General features: G+C 41.2%; 1 protein-coding gene across 5 annotated transcripts in view; it reads left to right on the top strand.

The window, feature by feature from the left end:
- fanca (FA complementation group A) overlaps positions 1–19,650 on the top strand; it is a 193,782-nt gene that overhangs the window by 60,989 nt on the left and 113,143 nt on the right. For 4 of the 5 annotated variants that reach the window (XM_088297906.1, XM_088297904.1, XM_088297908.1 and 1 more), the window contains one exon: positions 1,326–1,467. In XM_088297906.1, coding sequence (XP_088154032.1) covers positions 1,326–1,467 — 142 coding nt within the window. The remainder of the gene's footprint in view (positions 1–1,325; positions 1,468–19,650) is intronic. The other variant, XM_088297905.1, reaches the window with a different exon arrangement.

Here is a 19,650-nt window from a genome sequence, read left to right as displayed (position 1 = left end):
TATCCCCAATCTTGGCCTCTCTTTATTGGCTCCCAGTGCACTTTAGAGTTTGCTTTCAGATACTTCTGTTCGTCTTCAAATCTCTGAATGGCCTCCCCCCAAAGTACCTCTCTGTGCTCCTCCACCTGTCGCTGCCTCAGGTCTGCGAACCACATGCTGCTGAAGGTGTGTGTGTATATATAAAAAAATAGTAGTTGATCACAGTTTTCAACTACTATTATTTGCTAAGCTTATAACTGATATTTACTTGAATAATATCTTGGAATTGATGCAAAATCACTGAATATGAAGGATATTTAATTCAAAGACTGTTATAATAGCTTTCTTGCATTCTTGAATACGAGCTAAATGGAGACATCTTTGCAGACATTTCTTTTCGAAACATTTCTCAAAACTGCCCACAGGTGCCACCACTCCAGCAGTGTTTGCTTGCACGGCCCAGTGGTAACTTAAACAGTGTTTTATTCTGAGACGTGCTAAAGATGTAGTGCTAGTATGGCACAATATTTGCAAAGTGTGCAAATTATTTTTTAAGTAAATCAAACTGATTTAACTGAGTTAAAATATTTAACTGAGTTAAAATGTTTGGGATTAATCACCTGAGTTAATGCTTTCATTTTGGCAGCCCTAATAAATATATATGTATATATATACATGTGTGTATATATATACATGTGTGTGTATATATATATATATATATATATATGCATATATATATATATATATATATATGCATATGTATATGTATGTATATATATATATATGTATATATATATATATATATATATATGCATATGTATATGTATGTATATATATATATATGTATATATATATATATGTATATATATATATATATGTATATATATGTATGTATATATATGTATATATATATGTATATGTATATGTATATATATGCATATGTATATATATGTATATGTATATATATGTATATATATGTATATATATATGTATATGTATATATATATATGTATATATATATATATATATACACTCTTTACTAGACTGAGCGTGTAATATGATTTAAAATCAATAATCCATTCGTTGGTATACATTTCAGGGAGTGGCTAGCTTGCCACTTGCTTTCGACTGAAAATGACACATCACAGTGCCAAAGGACTTGTGAACCTAATAATAATATTGATCTTAAGATAATATTGATCTCAATAACGTATTTAGACTATTTGGGGTGGATAGAACATATTGTATAGAACATTTTTGACTTGACCTCCCCTTTATCATATTTTATACGAGCAAATGCTTGGTAAACTTCGCCCTTAATTGGTTCTGTAATATTTATTTTTTAGTTGACTGTGGTCTTCAATGTGAAGCAGCTGCTACATCAACTGCAGCAGATTTTAGAGACCCATGAGGTCAGCTGGAAATATGTCCTTTGCTTCTTATCCACTCTGCTGGTGTACAACCCTTCTGCGCAATCAGGTTTGAGAGGTAACATTTTTAGTGGAGACACTTTAATTTTGAGCATGATGATGATGCTTTTAAAGTAGAAGTCTTGTCAAAATTGTTCTTTGTAGGAATGTTTGTTTCCCCACTAATCTAAAGATGATATTCTGATTAATATTGCATTAATGGAAATTATTTAAAAGAAAAATAAATCAGAATCATCCTATTTTCAGCCATCCAAAAATATTAATAATATATACTGATATTTTATGCAGCACCGTCCTCTGTTGTCAGCTTAAATTGACATTGAAGTGTGCTGGCACGTGACGTTACCAAACCCAGAAAAGTAGTGAGCTGTGACGTTTGCAGTTGCAGCTAGTCGATAGCAGGGGACAGTGCAGCAGAAAGTGTCATGAATATATTATTCTGCTTAATTTAGACTCACTGTGATGCATCCAACATATTGCAGACATTGTGACTTGCCTTGCGCTGTGACTAACAGCTTTTTTTGTCACCCGTGTATTCACCATTTGTAACAAGCAGACTCAACTATATGATTTCATTGTTCAATATTTTTATGTTTCTTTATTTTTGGGGGGAAATTTAATTTAAAAAAAATGATGGCGACGGGTGACACCAGGGAGGGAATGACAAACAGAAGACGTGTCAGTCAAACAGGCTCTCATGTTGTTCAACTCAATGCAAGAGTGTGGAAATAGGTCTCCAGTTGTTTTTTAGTAGCATGTCACGTGAGGAGCAGTATTTGGACCAGGAAATAGATATGCCACGGAAGTTGAAAAGTAGTCGAAAAGTAATCTAGGGCTGTCCCAAAGAATTATTTTTTTCCCGATTAATCTATCGACTAATTTTATGATCAGTCAAGTCTAAAAGATTATTTTTAAACACATTCTTCAAATATTCAGGCAATTATTTTAGCATTCACAATTAGTAATTCACAAAAACACTCGTGCACACTTATTGAGATTCTTTGTTAATTAAAGCAAAAAAAACAAAACTTTTGAGGTTGAATCAACAGTCACATCTCTTTTAGGCAAGCATCTTGACGTGAACATGAATGATGTATTTCTCTGTCGATGCATAACAGTGAAACAATGTGTGAGCGCATGTTCAGCAGCCCAAGTAAAAGAATTAACAAGAATAAATAACTACAAAATAAATAAAAACAATAACCAATCAGGTCAAATACTGAAGACCAGTGCAAGCGAATACAAACAGAATTTTTTCCAACAGGATTTCACACAATTTCACTTCTCTCATCTCTAGCGTCATTTTGAGGATACTTTGTGTGAAACCAGATGCTCTTTCTTGTGTTCATTATTCTTTTTTGGGGGGAGGGTAAAAACTGCATCATCAGTTTGCTTTACCCTGATAAATACAGATAAATCAGGATACATACTGAAATATTGTCACAATGATTTTGAAAAGGTACACATGGTAAGCAGGTTAGTTCTTCTCTAGTTGTTCTTTTTTTTTTTTTTAAGCAGCGGGAGAAGGGCATCATCCTTAACACGACCTGCATGTTGTGCAGCACATGGGGTCTGCACAGAGACGGTGAGACCGAGAACTTTCAGGAGCACCAGCGAAGTAGATACAAAAAAAGAAATTGTCATGTGTTATTATTCTTTATGGGTACATAAAGCACCGGCACCAGTAACGTTACCTCCAAGCACCAAAACAATTTGACCGGAGTAAAAGAGCTCCACTAATGTTATCTATATAGTACACAAAGCTGAAATACAACACTGTGTAATTTTGACTGTGCATCCGTTATCGTAAGGTTAATTTTTATTAATTAACAGTGGGGCACCACGTTGGCTTAAACAGATGAAAAACGTGTGAAAATCAATCATTAGTTGGAAGGCTGCTACATTAAGATAATTTGAGTTTGTTTTAGAATCTTAGAGGTGCCTAACTTTTTTTCAAGCACACACACAGTACACAATGTAGTTTAATGAGGTGAACATTTATTCTTTAAATCAACATGGGAGTTGGGTGTAATACGTCATAAGAAAACTAACTATTGTTGGAGTTTTTAACTTTAAATGTACCAAAAGTTTACCAAAATAGTTCGAATTAATTATCTGACTCCATTAATGGTTAACCAAACACAACCTCCATTCTTCCAACAATTATGCGCGCTCGTTTTGAGAGAAAGATGACCAGGATGCCGGCAACTTCACACGGTGCGCGCCATGGCAGTTGTTTGTGCGCTCCACTGCCGATGAACCACTGGATCTGTTATTCTGCTCTCACGGTCGACCGTGTGACCATCTCACACAACAACAGACGGGTGGCCTTGATCGAACTCCGGGACCCTTCGCATCTGCACACTCAGTTCTCCGACGTGCGGCTCATCCTGCACAAAATATCTGCCACCCATGCATTTCACACAGCCTGGCCTGACCTTTTCTCATGCATTGATTTAAAGCCCAATCAGTATATATCGTTATTGCATTAAACTGAATACATGTCACTTGTAGTCAAGCTTATAAAATCCTTTAATCCCTCTCATGGCCTCAGCGAACTGAGGCCATCACCCCCGCCAAAATAATAAGAGAAAAATAATAACAGTAAAAAATAAAAGATGTGGAATGATATATAAAATTTTAATCCCTCTCATGGCCTCAGACAACTGAGGCCATTACCACTTTCTCCGCTGGACCCCATGGACCTTCTGTTTGCCAGAGGAACCGGCTCTGGGTCCGACAGGGGGATCATGCACTTGCCACTCGGTGGCAGCGGGCCCAAGGTGCGCTCGAGGGTTTTAACTGTAAGAGATCTGATACAAGGTATACAACAACATCCGCAAAGCACCATAATAGCTGTAAATACTGCCACTACGATTAATATAGAGCTAATCAGACCTGTCCATTTAGCAAAGACATTCAACCATCCTGACCACATTTCCGAATCTCCACCTGAATGTTCTTTCATCCCCTTGTTCAAAGTTTGCAAACCTTCCAATGCCTTGGTGAGACGCCCATCCGGTGCCGTGTTGTTTGGGATGAAACTACAACATTGATCCCGAAATATCCCGCACACTCCTTGTTTTTCCGCCAATAACCTATCTAAAGCAATCCTATTTTGAAACATTATTAATAAGGTTTTTGACAATTGTTTATGTACCGCCTCTAATTGATCCCAATTTAACTGGTCCAAATCTACAGGTGTCGCACTCACCGGCATAATTAAAGTCACCAGGGCACACCTGCCAGAGGCATTGGTCGGCAGCCTGTCGTATAGAAATTTTCCACCATAACACAACCAGACGTCTGCACGGGAAAGCGGGGGTCCTGCTGGAAGAGACACATTCGTTTCACACCAATCCCACGGTATTTGTCCAATTGTGTGTCCTGCTCCATTCAACTTCAAACACGTAAAATTTTGCTTGGCCACCTTATTATCAATCACTTAAATTCTCTAAATCAATTGTGTGATTGAATAATTTCGCATATATACCAACCTCGGGGTCTTGGTCACAAATTTTATAAAACAATATCACCTGTGCGTCTGTCAACCTATCCGAGCTGTCCTCCCGTTCCTCGTACATGACCGTCTGGTTGCAGTGGTACTGTAACATCACAATTTTTGTCTCCCCTCCGTCTGTCTAAAAAACAGTCTCATAGATTAGAAGCAAACATACTAAAAGCGTAGAAAGCAAGCCTATCATTCAGAAATAATAAGGAAAAGGACAGCCGTGTCCATTTTTATGTTTGATTTGTATGTGTTTCAATTGGTCAGTATCTCCCCCTCTCTTGACCTGCCCATCCGGGCGGTCAACCTTCAGGCTCACCATATCGGGGAAAGAACTCCGGTGCGGGTTGAAGTTGTGTTTATTCGAACCACTTACAACCTTTTGTATCTAACTGCACCGTATTTTCATTTGATAAATGCTTTCTGTTTAATTAATGTTTAACATATTTAGTAAATATGAACCTGCTAAATTAAATATTTGACCTTCTGTCCCGTACGTGTTTACAATAATGCCAGCAATCGTTATACAATCCTTCAAAAAATGCATGCTAAATAATCGCAATAATACCATAATTAATTGTATTCAATCACCTTTTTCAATTTGTTTGTGAAGCTTGTATCAGTCACTTGAATAATATATTTTAATTAACGTAAACTCACCAAATATTATATCTATTTCAATTGCCAGACTGTTGCAATAGCTTTCTTCGAATATAATCTAGACCGTGTCATCCTCACAGGCATTAGCCCAGAAACAATTCTCCAACGTATAAATTTAGTTTTGCTGATAATCACCACAAGCAGTGTTGGTTCGCAATAATGTCCTAATGATATCCAGCTAATATGGCACAACACTAGAATCTGGCTTCGCAACATGGGCAAATCATTCCTGAATTAAATAAAATTTAGTTCACTGAGTTCAAATATCCAACTGTGTCTAGAGATCACAACTTAAGCCTCGAGCCAACGCTCCAACCTTGACTGTTTCCTGACAAATACCCAAAGCAACCCAAATGAAACAGCAACCATCCACGCTCAAAACAAAAACTCCCAAAACCATAACAACGCAGATACCAAACCAAACCCTTTTTTTTTTTTTTAGCGGGAAGAATAGGTGCTCTCCAAGACATAGACAGCTCCAAGACCGCTGCAGTCTTCACCTCCCATTGTCTCCCGAATGCTTCAATCCACCTCCAGGCCGTGCCCACACTGCTTCTGTCAACTGGGGAGGGTGTAGAGACAGTAAAAACAATACACACACCGAATTACCTCTTCCGAGTGACCCGTCTTGTGAAATTTTGGATGTTGCCAAAACCGAAGAATTTGTAGTGGGTGTTAAAATATGATATTCTGATAGTGACGCGGAGTATTCAACAACTATGGGGCCTAGATCTTTTGTATGATGATGTGCATCGATATTCAATGTGATTTGTGGCTCGGTGAAAGTAAACAATTCATACCATTTCCGCTGCTCAGGGACAAGGCAGGCGTACGAGGCAACGCCGGTAGACATAACAAATATATAATCCTAATGGAAGATCTACTCCTGCCTAAATTTAGATGAATGCATTTTGATAAACCAAACCATGTGTGACCACATGTACAATGTAATGTCAATTGGTGAATTGAATGGGTGGAGGTTGCTACACCACTCAGACCAGAGCAGGAACAGGGCATACCCACCGCGGGAGGATGAAGAACCAGGTTTCAGAGCTGCCCTCAGATGTTTCAGTTTAGTTCAGCCACTGGGAAGGAAGAGAGCACGACATATGCTCCCTCCGAAGGATGTGCACAGTCAAGTTCAGTCCCATCCAGAAATGCCACTCGAATTCCAGTGTTCGTTCAGTCTAGGGCAGTGACTCAGGCAATCTCGAGAGTCCACAAGGCTCACTGGGAGATGCGGAAGGAGCTCATAGCTCGCCCTAATATCCAGCACCATCGAAAACTTGTCCATCCACCGTCCCCGGAATGCAGGGACCTGCCAGTCCTCGAACGCTGAAGCTCCGTGGCCCCCTGTCATGGAATGGGGTACCAGCGGGTTGGTGTCAATAGTGCGTTGGGAGTGGGTAACGGTGGCGCCCCCTGCGCTGGTGGAGCGCTCCTTGCGACAGATATGGCACCGGACCAGAGGATGGCACATTCCAGAAAGTGGCTCAGCATGGACAGCCCATCACCCAGTGACCCCACACCCCGCAGCACGAGCACACCCCACTCACAACCCCTGTCTATAACCACCCCTACCTCTGTTACCGCAATCCCGACCTCGTTGACCGCCCTGCTATGGACAGCCGGTCTGCTGTGGCGCCGCGTCACCCGAACCTTGCCTACGAGCAGCAGAAGTGGAAGGAGCAGTTCCAATGGCAGCCATGGGCTGCTGCCTTCGCTGCTCCCCCTTTTTTTTGTTTTTTTTATCTCTCTTGGCCTCCTTAACCTGCAAGTACAACAATTTTTAGTAACGCTCCTTAATCCACTCCCATATTTTCCTTTTCTGATGTTGTGCAAAATTATGTACAAAATGTGCTCTACTTAGACCGATTTAGCATTTTTTCATTGATGGACTATTTCGCATGATGTCTGCCCCCGGAAGGGGCACGCCCATGAGGACGGCCCACTGGAATAGCTGTGTCATGACGACATTATTGGACGGGTCACTTCCGGAAGGCTCACTCCATTCACGTCTCGTCCTGGCCACATAGACCAGGCCTGTCTCCTCCCCTCTCCATCTGAAAGACACAGCAACATCAGCCCCAACGGGGCCAGAAATACTCTGATGCACGGCACGGCCAATCTCACCTGAGGTGTCCCCATTCAGCCGATGACCATCATGCTGGTCTGTAAGTCTGGCCTCGGCCTCAAGTGAGGACAGTTCCTGACAAGTAAATTTTGTCCCGAATGTAACTCTCGCATCCCCCTACGGAGGACCTACCCTTGCATTAAGTGAGTAATTTTTCATGAAAACAGCGCAACTGCCCCACTTAACTGACATTAACTTCAAGTATCACTGCTGTGGTGCCATATTACATGGAAACGTCTAAACAATCCAACAAAATTTTGCCCTATCCTGGACTGGGTGTGTGTTATCTAGTCGTGCACCCGATGTGAATCATAAAACCTGCTGGGCACAAAAGCAGGCTAAATCAACAACTATCTTATTCTCCCTCTTTGTTGAGGAGAACCTGGGCGTGATGAGGCGCTATTTGAAGCGTTCTCCGGCCTTCTGGACACACAGGTCACATGTCACTTCAAACCTGTGGAGAGAGCTGGAGGAGTAGCAATTGCCAGTGAGAAGGGCCAAATTACCTCCATTCTGAAACTTTCAGTTTTGCATACATTTTGTGTAATAACGTCAATGAACCATTCACTTGATGCTTGAATTTAATTACTCCAATCTGTCACCAATAATAATTTGGAAATCAATACTCGGGAGTGCAATAGGGATTCAGGTTGATCAGGCCTGTCCGCCCATTGCACCCTACGTGCTGTAAGGGCTTGTCGGTGCACTTAATCAGGTTTCTTTCCTGAGGCCGCCCGTCCCTTAAACATTCACTCAAACCACATAGACATACAAACACTTTTTCTTTCACACTTTCGTTCCCCTCTAGGTATCTAATTCCTTACCCAAAAAGATAATTTCCACTTTCCAATTCCACACCGAGACCCCTCCCTTGGCGCGTCCGCCTTGGTTTCACTAAGACTTGTGCTGGCAGATCCATAATTTTGCCTCAATTTAGCCAGCGTATGCCAAAATTTACTACTGTGGGTCTCTTGATTTTCCCATTGAGTCCCCGTGATGTCGTTTCTCCTGGACGTGGCTGACGATCCTGCACCTGTGACGTCAAACACCTCATAGATGTGGATGTTAGCAGTCTGGCATTTATGGAAATGCTGTCATGTCCCTTAAAAGTTGTCATGTCAGAGTTCGCGTCGTACAGTCATAAAACATCTGTCTTCCACCTTTGTCACATTTAATTCACATCAGTTAATAAATCATCTACAGAACTTTTTAATCCAACTTTATATTTGGTAAACCAATCTCCTATCAAGGCTCATATTTTCTTATGGGGAACACAAATTCCTCTTTATTTATGCCAATGGATCCTTAAAAATTTTTCTTCATGCCACATCGCAAGTTGAATCAAATTAACAATAACCTACAGAGAGTAGGCAGCAAAGAAAGTAAACAAAACTATCGTAGACCAAACAACCAGCTATGTTTATCAGCCAAAGGGAACACAGACACACACACCCCCACACACACACAGTGAGGAGCTGAGTGTCATGCAAAGAGACAAACTGGGCTGTGAAGGGATGGGTTGTATGGAAACAAACATAGGGGCCGCGGGCCACTCAGGGCCTCAGTGTTTTCCCCTCCTATTTGTCTGGAATTCATAAGGGAAAAAATATTAACTCGGAAAAATCAAAAGTAAAATAAATAATATTATCTGCCAATAGAACAGGAACATTTTACGTGACCAGATTTAGAAAACTACTAAAATAATAGTAGGCCCATATCAATGACAATAGTCTCAAAATAAGTAGTTTTAAACTTGTCAGTTTTCAAACTGTAATATTCCGAACAGTATTCCTAAAACAACTCCACTCTGGATGGCCGCAGCCACGTGCTAACCAGCCGAGCCGAGCACCAAGCCACAAGCAAAGTGAGCTCAATCAATGATATAACAAAACTGGAACAACACAAGAGGGACACAAGAGCGGTTAAACTCATGAGAGAAATTCCTCTATAATAACATCAGAAATAGACACATTTTCCAACATGTTCGCCTTCTGCAACATGTCAGGCATGTAAGGATCAAATTCCGACTGAGGGTATCAGCGTTTCAAAATGGCTGAACTAATGATTTGCATTGTTTGGTGTGTATTTGAGCATAAATTGAAGAGCGCTACTACTGTTAATTCATGAAATCCTGTTCATTTTAAGTGAAAAAATAGTGGATTTGTTGGTTCTCGATATTGCTTTCTTCTAATTATTTTATGGCCCCTTTTCGTAAAGTAAAAATTGACTGACTGTATATTTTGCAGGCCTTCCCCATGTGTCAATCCAATGGGTCATATAGGGAACACTCATAATGTTATATTAAATATCGATATATATAGTGCTTTCTTATACAGTGTATCTTTTACTCTGCATAACAGAGCTATTGTTTTTTGCTAATTTTTTACTTTGTGCTCGATTGATGTGGTTTCCAACACGAATTCTAATTAAGAATGACACCTAGAAGCAGTTTCTCTTACTCTCGTAATATCAATACCATAAATGTCAATTTGAACACTCATGCCTCTCCTACTGTTACTGAATAACATGAAATTTGTTTTGACTTAATAATTATAGTTACACTAATTAATTTATTTATTTTAATCCCCCCTTTTTTATTCTTTTAAATTCTTGTTTCAAGCCATCACTTTCATACGGTTCATCGCAACCGAGCCCCATATCTCACCTATCTCCACTCCTCCTGAACAATCCACTCCCGTGCGTCCCAGCCAAATATCAAACAAAACAGTCCAAATTATATCACACCAATCACACTGCTTACACTTGCACACAAATTGCGATACGTAAATCCCAGATTTTACACCGTATCAATACCACATATAGTCTCAGACTATTTTTGTAATAAGTAAATCCCAGATTTTACACCTTATTACGACTTTGCGATACGTAAATCCCAGATTTTACACCGTATCAATACCACATATAGTCTCAGACTATTTTTGTAATAAGTAAATCCCAGATTTTACACCTTATTACGACTTCGCGATACGTAAATCCCAGATTTTACACCGTATCAGAACCACAAATTTAGTAATAAGTAAATCCCAGATTTTACACCTTATTACCGTGATACGTAAATCCCAGATTTTACACCGTATCACCGTGACACGTAAATCCCAGATTTTACACCGTGTCACAATCCACACTTTTAATATTTAATTTCCCAATTATCCCCGTTTTCCTCTGTTACATTTATTTTTCCCCAATTGTGCAGAATTCAGACATGTAGTAACAGGTATTCTGCTTACCTTTTAGATGTGGTACCACCAGAGGAAAACAGGTCTAAGTCGGGATTTCCTTTCCGTTCAACAAGTCGTCACTTGGTGTGGATACGGGTCCCTGACCCTGGGTCCCAGACCCTGTGGTTCTCTTATTCGAAGTCTGTGGATTTCTTTTGTAGTCCTCTCCCTCCGATCACGTCAGGGTCACCATAAATTGTTGGAGTTTTTAACTTTAAATGTACCAAAAGTTTACCAAAATAGTTCGAATTAATTATCTGACTCCATTAATGGTTAACCAAACACAACCTCCATTCTTCCAACAATTATGCGCGCTCGTTTTGAGAGAAAGATGACCAGGATGCCGGCAACTTCACACGGTGCGCGCCATGGCAGTTGTTTGTGCGCTCCACTGCCGATGAACCACTGGATCTGTTATTCTGCTCTCACGGTCGACCGTGTGACCATCTCACACAACAACAGACGGGTGGCCTTGATCGAACTCCGGGACCCTTCGCATCTGCACACTCAGTTCTCCGACGTGCGGCTCATCCTGCACAAAATATCTGCCACCCATGCATTTCACACAGCCTGGCCTGACCTTTTCTCATGCATTGATTTAAAGCCCAATCAGTATATATCGTTATTGCATTAAACTGAATACATGTCACTTGTAGTCAAGCTTATAAAATCCTTTACTATGGAGAAAATGGTGGAATAGAATGAGAAACTAATTGTCAGGTTTAATCACCTAATCATTTACTGAACACAGGCAAAATGAATGAAAGGAAGACAAGAGTTAATCTTTTTACTATAGAGGAGAACGAACGGAGGTGTGCTCAGTTACATCTCCAACTTCGCTCTGAGGCACACTCCGTCGAGCCCTCTATTTTATTGGGGAAGTCCCTAACTTTACAATGTATTTGCACTAATGAATGAAGGGGGGAGAACCAGCAGGAACATTTAAACATTTCAGACACGAGAGGAAAAACGGACATCAATGGCAGTCGTTAACTGATTGTTAAGAGCAGATGGCAGTAGTAGACTGATAGGAGCCAGCAGCGTGACTTTTGTTGTCCCGGCATGAAAGTCCATTGTTTCAGAGGTGTCTCAGTCAAACCTCTTTTGTTGCAGCCTTGATCATACTTCCTGCATTCATCTCCTGAGGGTCTTGTCATCTACATAGTCAAACATAGGTCACACTGTGAAACAATTCTTCTGCAATACTAATAGAGTAAAATATGGGATAATTTATATATTCAACCTAACCTAGTGTTAACTTTCTCAAAATCAGGACTCGTGGCTCCACGACTAACTTAACCCCCTTTTAAATAAATTCTAAGCACCAATTTTGTTTGGTACCCTGATAATTTGCACTCACTGATTGTCCTTGTGATAGATGAGCTGTGAGGAGCAGTGTTGTTTTCGTGAACGATGACGATGACGAAAATATTTTGTTAATGCCCCTTTTTTCCCATGACCATAACAAGACGATGACGAGCTATACGAGGTTATTTGATAACGAAAACGTGAGGCGACGTACATGAAATTTTTGTTGACGAGACGGGAGGAAATTGTTAGTGTGTGGTTCGTCAGACGCTCAAAATTTATGACATCCCTTCCTATTGTACATGTAATCTGTCTTTCAAAACATTGCAATGAAGTGCTACCTATCTTTTGTTTGGGCATGCCCACCACTGGGACAGCACGCAGGGCGCATGTGCCGCGCACACACCGTCACACATACTGGTGTCGCACAAACGTGTTTGCTGTCATTCGTCTCGACTCGCACACACTGACACGCGTTCCTTTGACGGACCATGGCGACAGTGACACTCGCAAGGCTACTTCGCTCTGATAACCGCAAGCTGGTGCAAGTAAAAAAGACATATGGTTGATAGAGTTTGTACTTGTGCTTCTGTACTATAGAACAAGTCTACTACAAGTCCATGTTGTTGAAACGTTTTTATTTTATGTTGCTTAAATGAAATAAAGCCACAACAGTTGCCAAATAAAACATTTTGGTTCTCTGCTTATTTTGGAGCAATGAGCATTGATTCCACTGTTACGTTGTCTGTTTGTAATGCATAATCCTTAATAGTCCATCAGAAAGTTTTTGCTATTGACTGGAAACCTTGTATTCCTGTTTTCAACTAAAACGGACTTAAACCTTTCTGATTTTTGGACTAATAAATTTACAAAAACTAGACTAAAACTTTTTTTTTTTTGCGTTTCCGTCGCCTAAAACCGACTAAAACCTTTTGGAGTTTTCGTCAACTAAACCCGTCTAAAACTTTTTCGAGTTTTCGTCCACTAGAACTAGACTAAAACTATCACAAATAGGAATGACTAAATCTGACGAAAACTAATAAGCATTTTCGTCCAAATGACTAAGACTAAGACTAAATCTAAAATACCTGCCAAAAACAACACTGGTGAGGAGGTCGTCCTGATTTGAGCCTTGCAGTCGAGCTGATTAAATGGTGAAGACAGGCGGTGTCAGGAACAGTTGGAGGCAAAAATGGAAAAATGACAAAGGCCGTGTTGGACTCTTGAGCCACTGAGAAAAATGAGAATCATTTAGTAAATGAACCTTAAAAGCCAAATTTACTCCAATGCGTGTTCGTGTTTTGTGCTCAAGAAGAAAATGGTCGAATAAGGACTCAACACAACTGATTAGTGAAATTTTAGTTTCTTCGATTTCTGGAGTTCAAGAAATAGTACAAAGACAGATATCTGGGCGGCTTTTTCTTAATCTCACGAGAAACTGTACTCAGATGAGCACAATCAAAAAATGGCGCGCTGATCTCAGCCCAGCCTCACATCTTATAGGAGGTTTTCTATGTCAAGGGTCATGTAGGTTGAATCGGTCGTCCTTGTTCCTTCCCCCGGCCCGATTCACGCTCCACGTCCAAGGCTGACCTCCTGAGGCAGGTGGCAGTCTCTCCGTCTCTCCTGCTCAGATTCCCTGTAATCTTGTCAGTGTACAGATTGTGTGGTGTATGTTTTCCCAGATCAAATTATGTTTTTTGGTGTTCTTGATAGCGTTCCTGTGACGTCCGCCCAACTTGATGTTTGTATCTTCTATGGCCTATGTGGAGAATGTGTTTTATCGTATTTGTCCATGAAGTGGTATCTGGTTTTTCATCAGTTTGACCTGAGCAGACTGAATCTGTTTGTTTTGAACGAGAGTGTGGGTCATGAAAATACTATGTGTGCAAGTTTGAGGTCTTACATTTAAACTAAGTAATGTAAATTTAGCATATGAGAATAATATAATGAATCAGTAAACACCATGACTACAATCCCAGTCAATCCTATCTATGCACATTACTTCTACTTTCATTTGATAAATGCTTTTTGTTTCATCAATGTTTAACATGTTCAGTAAATATGAACCTGCTAAATTAAATAATTGACCTTCTCTCCCGTAAGTGTTTAAAATAATGCCAGCAATCGTAATACAATCCTTCATCCGCGAAAAATGAAAAAGTGGTCTGGCATCAGACGTGCGGGCGCGGTGCACCAGGCTGCTTGACGTCTCAGGCCCTCCTGCGGAGGAGTGCTGGACAGCGTTCTGAGCGCTTGCTCTAGCCAACGGTTCTGTTGAGCTCGGTGAGCATGCCTTTCGGTGCAGCAGATGTCTCTTCATCCATGACGCCGTGCCGAGACCCGTGAGCACTTAACAATGCTCATAGTGAAAATATCCATGGAAAAAAAAGAGCACGTTGGCAGCGGAGGCAAAAGAGCACAAAAGAGAGTGCACAAAAGAGTGTGAGGGATAGGAAGTAGCTTCACCTTTATACTCTGCGTTGCTCGAGTCAGACCACTCCTGTAGGCTCATGTGAGACAGGGAGTTGTCCTCATGGAGACACCTCCGCACTAGAATTTTGCAGAAATAAATAAAAAGGGAAAATATATTTTAAAATTATACTTTGCGTATAGTAAAACTTTGAAACTTAACACCTGTTCAATTAATCAACCACAATGGATTCAGAAGAAAATGACACATTGTAAATCAAAGCGATAACTTTTCCCACAATTAAATCAGATAATGCACATTAAACACAACATGAAAGTAAGTATTCCCACATACGGACCTCTGTTGAACGGAAATTCCCTCACCCGGAAAAAAACATATGCATTATATTTTCTTCTATTATATTACATTAATGATGGATTCCTCACAACGGAAATTCCGATATCCGGGACCCGGAAGCCATAGCAAAATCCGCAGTAGCGCACACTCAAGCAGTTCCCGCGCCATACAACGGAAATACTTTGACGCTCCGCCTTGATCGGATCCAAAACAGCGACTTCTTCGGCATGAGTTTTGTCATCTGTAGATCATGGCATTCAAACGAAAAAGAACAGTAATGACCATGGAAGAGAGTGAAATGCATCAGATTAAGCGAAGCAGGATACAAAGTAAAAAAAAATAAAATAAATGAGGAAACGATTGTGTACGATTCCGGCAGTTTACCTGGTCAGAGGAAACTGCTTGCGGCTTGACGAACGAAGTACACCGGCATAAATGAAGATGTCCTGGAATGTTTTAACTGTTGTCATGCTAAAAACCTCCCGCTAAATTGACCGCTAATTGAGAAAAAAGGCTAGCTCAATAGCGCTATCAATGGGCATAGAGGACTTTGAAGCATCCCGCGGCTGGCTTCAAAAGTTGCACGACGTCAGCTCAGCAATGCGGTGACAGAGGGCTAGTAAGGGTAGAGAGTGAGTGAGTGGAAGAAACAGCTAAAAAAAAAAAAAAAAAAAGCTGTATTTTGTTAACATACTTGCACGTTCATACAGGACATGTACTGTAGTCGTTTCTCATATAAGGAAATTCTCTTATACTGAAAGATTGGGGCGGCACGGTGGACGACTGGTTAGCACGATGGCCTCACAGTGAGAGACAGCATCGGCCGTGGGTTCGATCCCGGCTCCGGCCATCCTGTGTGGAGTTTGCATGTTCTCCCCGTGCTTGTGTGGGTTTCCTCCGGGTACTCCGGTTTCCTCCCACATTCCAAAAACATGCATGGCAGGCCGATTGAACACTCTAAATTGTCCCTAGGTATGAGTGTGAGCGCGGATGGTTGTTCGTCTTTGTGTGCCCTGCAATTGGCTGGCAACCAGTTCAGGGTGTCCCCCGCCTACTGCCCGAAGATAGCTGGGATAGGCTCCAGCACCCCCCGCGACCCTATTGAGGAGAAGCGGTATAGATGATGGATGGATGGATGAAAGATTGGACAATGCAAATATGAGTCTGTACTAGACAATACTTACTGGATATAATTTATGGGGATGATCAAAATTGCATACACATGAAGTTCTGTTCGAGTTTGTTCTCTTCTTGAAGAAAAGACAAAGGCCCGATTGCAGTTGCAGAGTGTCACATGAATTCTGATAGATGGTCCTTCCTGTCCTTTGCCAGAACTTAATATTTCCTTTTAGACACACCCGTGTAGTTATGAGTTAGATAAGGAACAAAGTTTCTTGAGGATTGTAAAGGTGTTCAGCTGACACGGACGGGTCTATTATTGTTTCAACTGCAACCCGTTTCTTCGAGAAATGAAACTTAACGATGCACGTTAATACATAGCACATTGCAACAAGTTAAGTAAAACCGTGTTATATTAGTTAGATGGACTTAAAAACCTCAGGCTTTTTGCATTCTATCGTCTTCCAGCAATACACCCATGTGATGTCGCTGCAGGTTGTTCGTTCGTCGCTGATTTACAAAGGCTACAGACAATCTACTCGTTGGACTTGATGAAATATGTCCATACTTTCTTGTCCACTTTTTTATCTGCTTCAGGGTGCCGCTTTCCTGTTCCCCGCCTGGAACTCTTGGATCTGGCGCTTCCGCCATGTATGCTGTTCTCTCTTCTTTTCTGTTGTGCGCAGTTTGTTTACCACTGAAGTAATCGACACGCGATGGTATGTTGCGCATACGAACGTATTTACGCATGCGCCCTGCGTGTTGTCCTGGTGGCGGGTATGCCCAAACAAATAGTAGGTTGCACCGGTGAAACACCGGCAATGCAATTTTTTGAAAGACAGATTTCATGTAAAATAGGAAGGGATGTCAGAAATTTTCATCTGACGGACCACATGTTAACAATTTCGTCCTGTCTCGTCACTGAAAATTTATGTTCGTCACATCATGTTTTTGTCATCAAAGAGCCATGTTTAGCTCGTCATCGTCTCGTTATCGTCATGAAAAAAAGTAGCATTCACGAAATATTCAACACTGTTCGGAACTCCCCTTAACCCTCGCCAGGACCAAGGCTGTCTCGCAAGAGGACGGACGGGAGCTTCTTTACGCCGAGGTTGAGATGAATTCGTTTTGGTTAACTAACTGCCTTTAGTTTTTACAGAGCCAATACGGTCCTCCGACCCTCATTTATCCTTAATGAGTAACCACACTGAATTAATCATCCGACTACTCCGTTTTTACAGTAGCTTCATCTCTCAGAATCAATTGCAATTGTTAATGACCTCGCTATTTAACAATCCTTAGTAGGGTCGTACGGATTTGTTTATGAGTAAACTTTTTAATTAATTTCATAGATGGTGTTGCAAAGTATTGGTATAAAAATTAATTAATAGATAAACAGTGGTTCGCGATAATGCCTGCATTAATTTTCAATCACCACTAAGGGGCCAATTTTTCAGTTTGTTATTGGAGAAAAAGGGCGGAAAAGTCCTTGATGAATTAGCCTTAATAAATGAAGGAGCTACATTAAATAAATGTGTGAATTCGAGTTACCAGTTTAGTGACTGACACTTTGATTCAAACACACACACAACTCACACTGGATTTAAGTATATGACAATGGTTTATTTCAATTACTACTTAACATACATTAAATCACACAGCGTTCTATACTACTGAAGATTTAATGAATGTGGATGGTAGAGGGATAAAGCAAATATTGAAATGCAGGGTGGATAAGAATAAGTGGGTGTAAGCAACGGGAAAAAGGGGTGGACTTTAGGGCAGTGACGATAATTCGATATCGATATGTATCATGATAGGTGGGTGAGTGATATAATAGATTGTGAATAGAATAGAAAAATGGTATCGATAAATTATCGATCCCCCCCAAAAAAACAACGGAGCAAATTAAACCTATCACTGCCCTACTCGTCACAAACTCCCTCCCATTTAGGAAATATAACCGGAGGCTTACGCATGTGCCGCTGAGCTAGCGTGACTCAAAACAAACAAAACAAAAACAGGTGGCTAAAGTGGACCTACCGGCTGAATTGAGGAAACGCTGCCAGGATGGCCGAGTGGTCTAAGGCGCCGCGTTCCGGACGCAGTCTCCCCAGGAGGCCTGGGTTCGAATCTCGTGGCTGCCAGGATGGCCGAGTGGTCTAAGGCGCCGCGTTCACGACCCAGTCTCCCCAGGAGGCCTGGGTTCGAATCTCGAATTTCCCCATTGTGGGACTAATAAAGGCATTATTAATAGTTAACCCGCTAACAAGCACCCTCCCCCCCGCCCCTGGACACGCACGGGACAAAACGGCCCGCAGCTCTAGTACATGAGACCTCCGTCGCAAGGGAAGCGGGCGTACGTAGCAGAGAAGCCGCTAACAAGCACCTTCCGCCCGCGGACACGCACGAGACGTGCACCTTCCGCGAACACGCACGGGACAAAACGGCCCGTAGCATCACAATTTTTCTGTCTCAATGGAGGCCGGCGTGCGTTGTACATTTTTAAACAAAACTAATCGGAATTCAGCCCTTTTCCCTGTTTTATTTTCAATAATTGTAAATTCCTCATTACTGCTCTGTTTATACAGGTATTGGTTTGCTGTTTAATTTGCGTATTTAACAACAGGCATGTTTTCGGGCAGCTAATGGGTCCTTGTATTTATGTTAATTTATGTCGGGCATATTGTTGGAAAGCTAAGCGGTCCGAAGAGAGACGTATCGAGTCCGTTAGCCGTTAGCTTGGATGCTCGATTGCTACACTTTTCGTCGTCGTGTATGCTCCAGAATGAAAGTGAGTTATTGAGCTCTGTTGAATTGATTGGAGTGCTATTAAAGCTACGTTGTTCTCTATCCCTGTGTGCGGTCACGCTCTTTGATTCGAGTGACTGTTTGGATGAGGCGCTCCGGTGAACCCCCCCAAATTCACATATATTTATATATATATGTATATATATGTATATATATATATGTATATATATATATGTATATATATATAATAATTCGATATATATATAATATAATAATTCGATATATATCGATATCGACCGATATGACATGCATGCCTACTGATATAGTTTTCAGCCATATCGCCCAGCCCTAGTGAACCTATTTAAGTTGGACGGACTTGTGCATAGCTCTGTTTAATTCCAAATCACCTTATGCGCCAACTGTAACCCTTAGGAAATTGCATGCTGCACTTACTATTTGGTTTGTCAGAGATCACCCGGACATGAGAAGTCGAGGGTGCCAGTGCTCCAAGGAGAAGAGGCAGGAAGCTTGGAAAGATGCAGTCCAAAACAAAAATGCAAAGTTCAACCAAAGATAAAGAAAAATAAAATTGAATCACAGCCCAGCGGATTCTGAGTGCTCAAAGGGTGGCTGTTGTCAGCAATCACGTGACTCGGTCCCGAATTGGGTAGAGACGTTAGAGGCGGGCGACAGAGTAGCCTGGCCTGATAGTGCTCCCCCTTTGGTCGGATTTGCCGAGCCGGATGTCAACG

This window comes from Idiotropiscis lumnitzeri, chromosome 6, assembly GCF_059441095.1.
Source record: "Idiotropiscis lumnitzeri isolate Australia: NSW breed Sydney's pygmy pipehorse chromosome 6, RoL_Ilum_1.0, whole genome shotgun sequence".
NCBI classification, from domain to species: Eukaryota; Metazoa; Chordata; class Actinopteri; order Syngnathiformes; family Syngnathidae; genus Idiotropiscis; species Idiotropiscis lumnitzeri.
The sequence above is the reverse complement of the archived record's forward strand: the minus strand, read 5'-3'. Positions and strand labels throughout refer to the sequence as shown.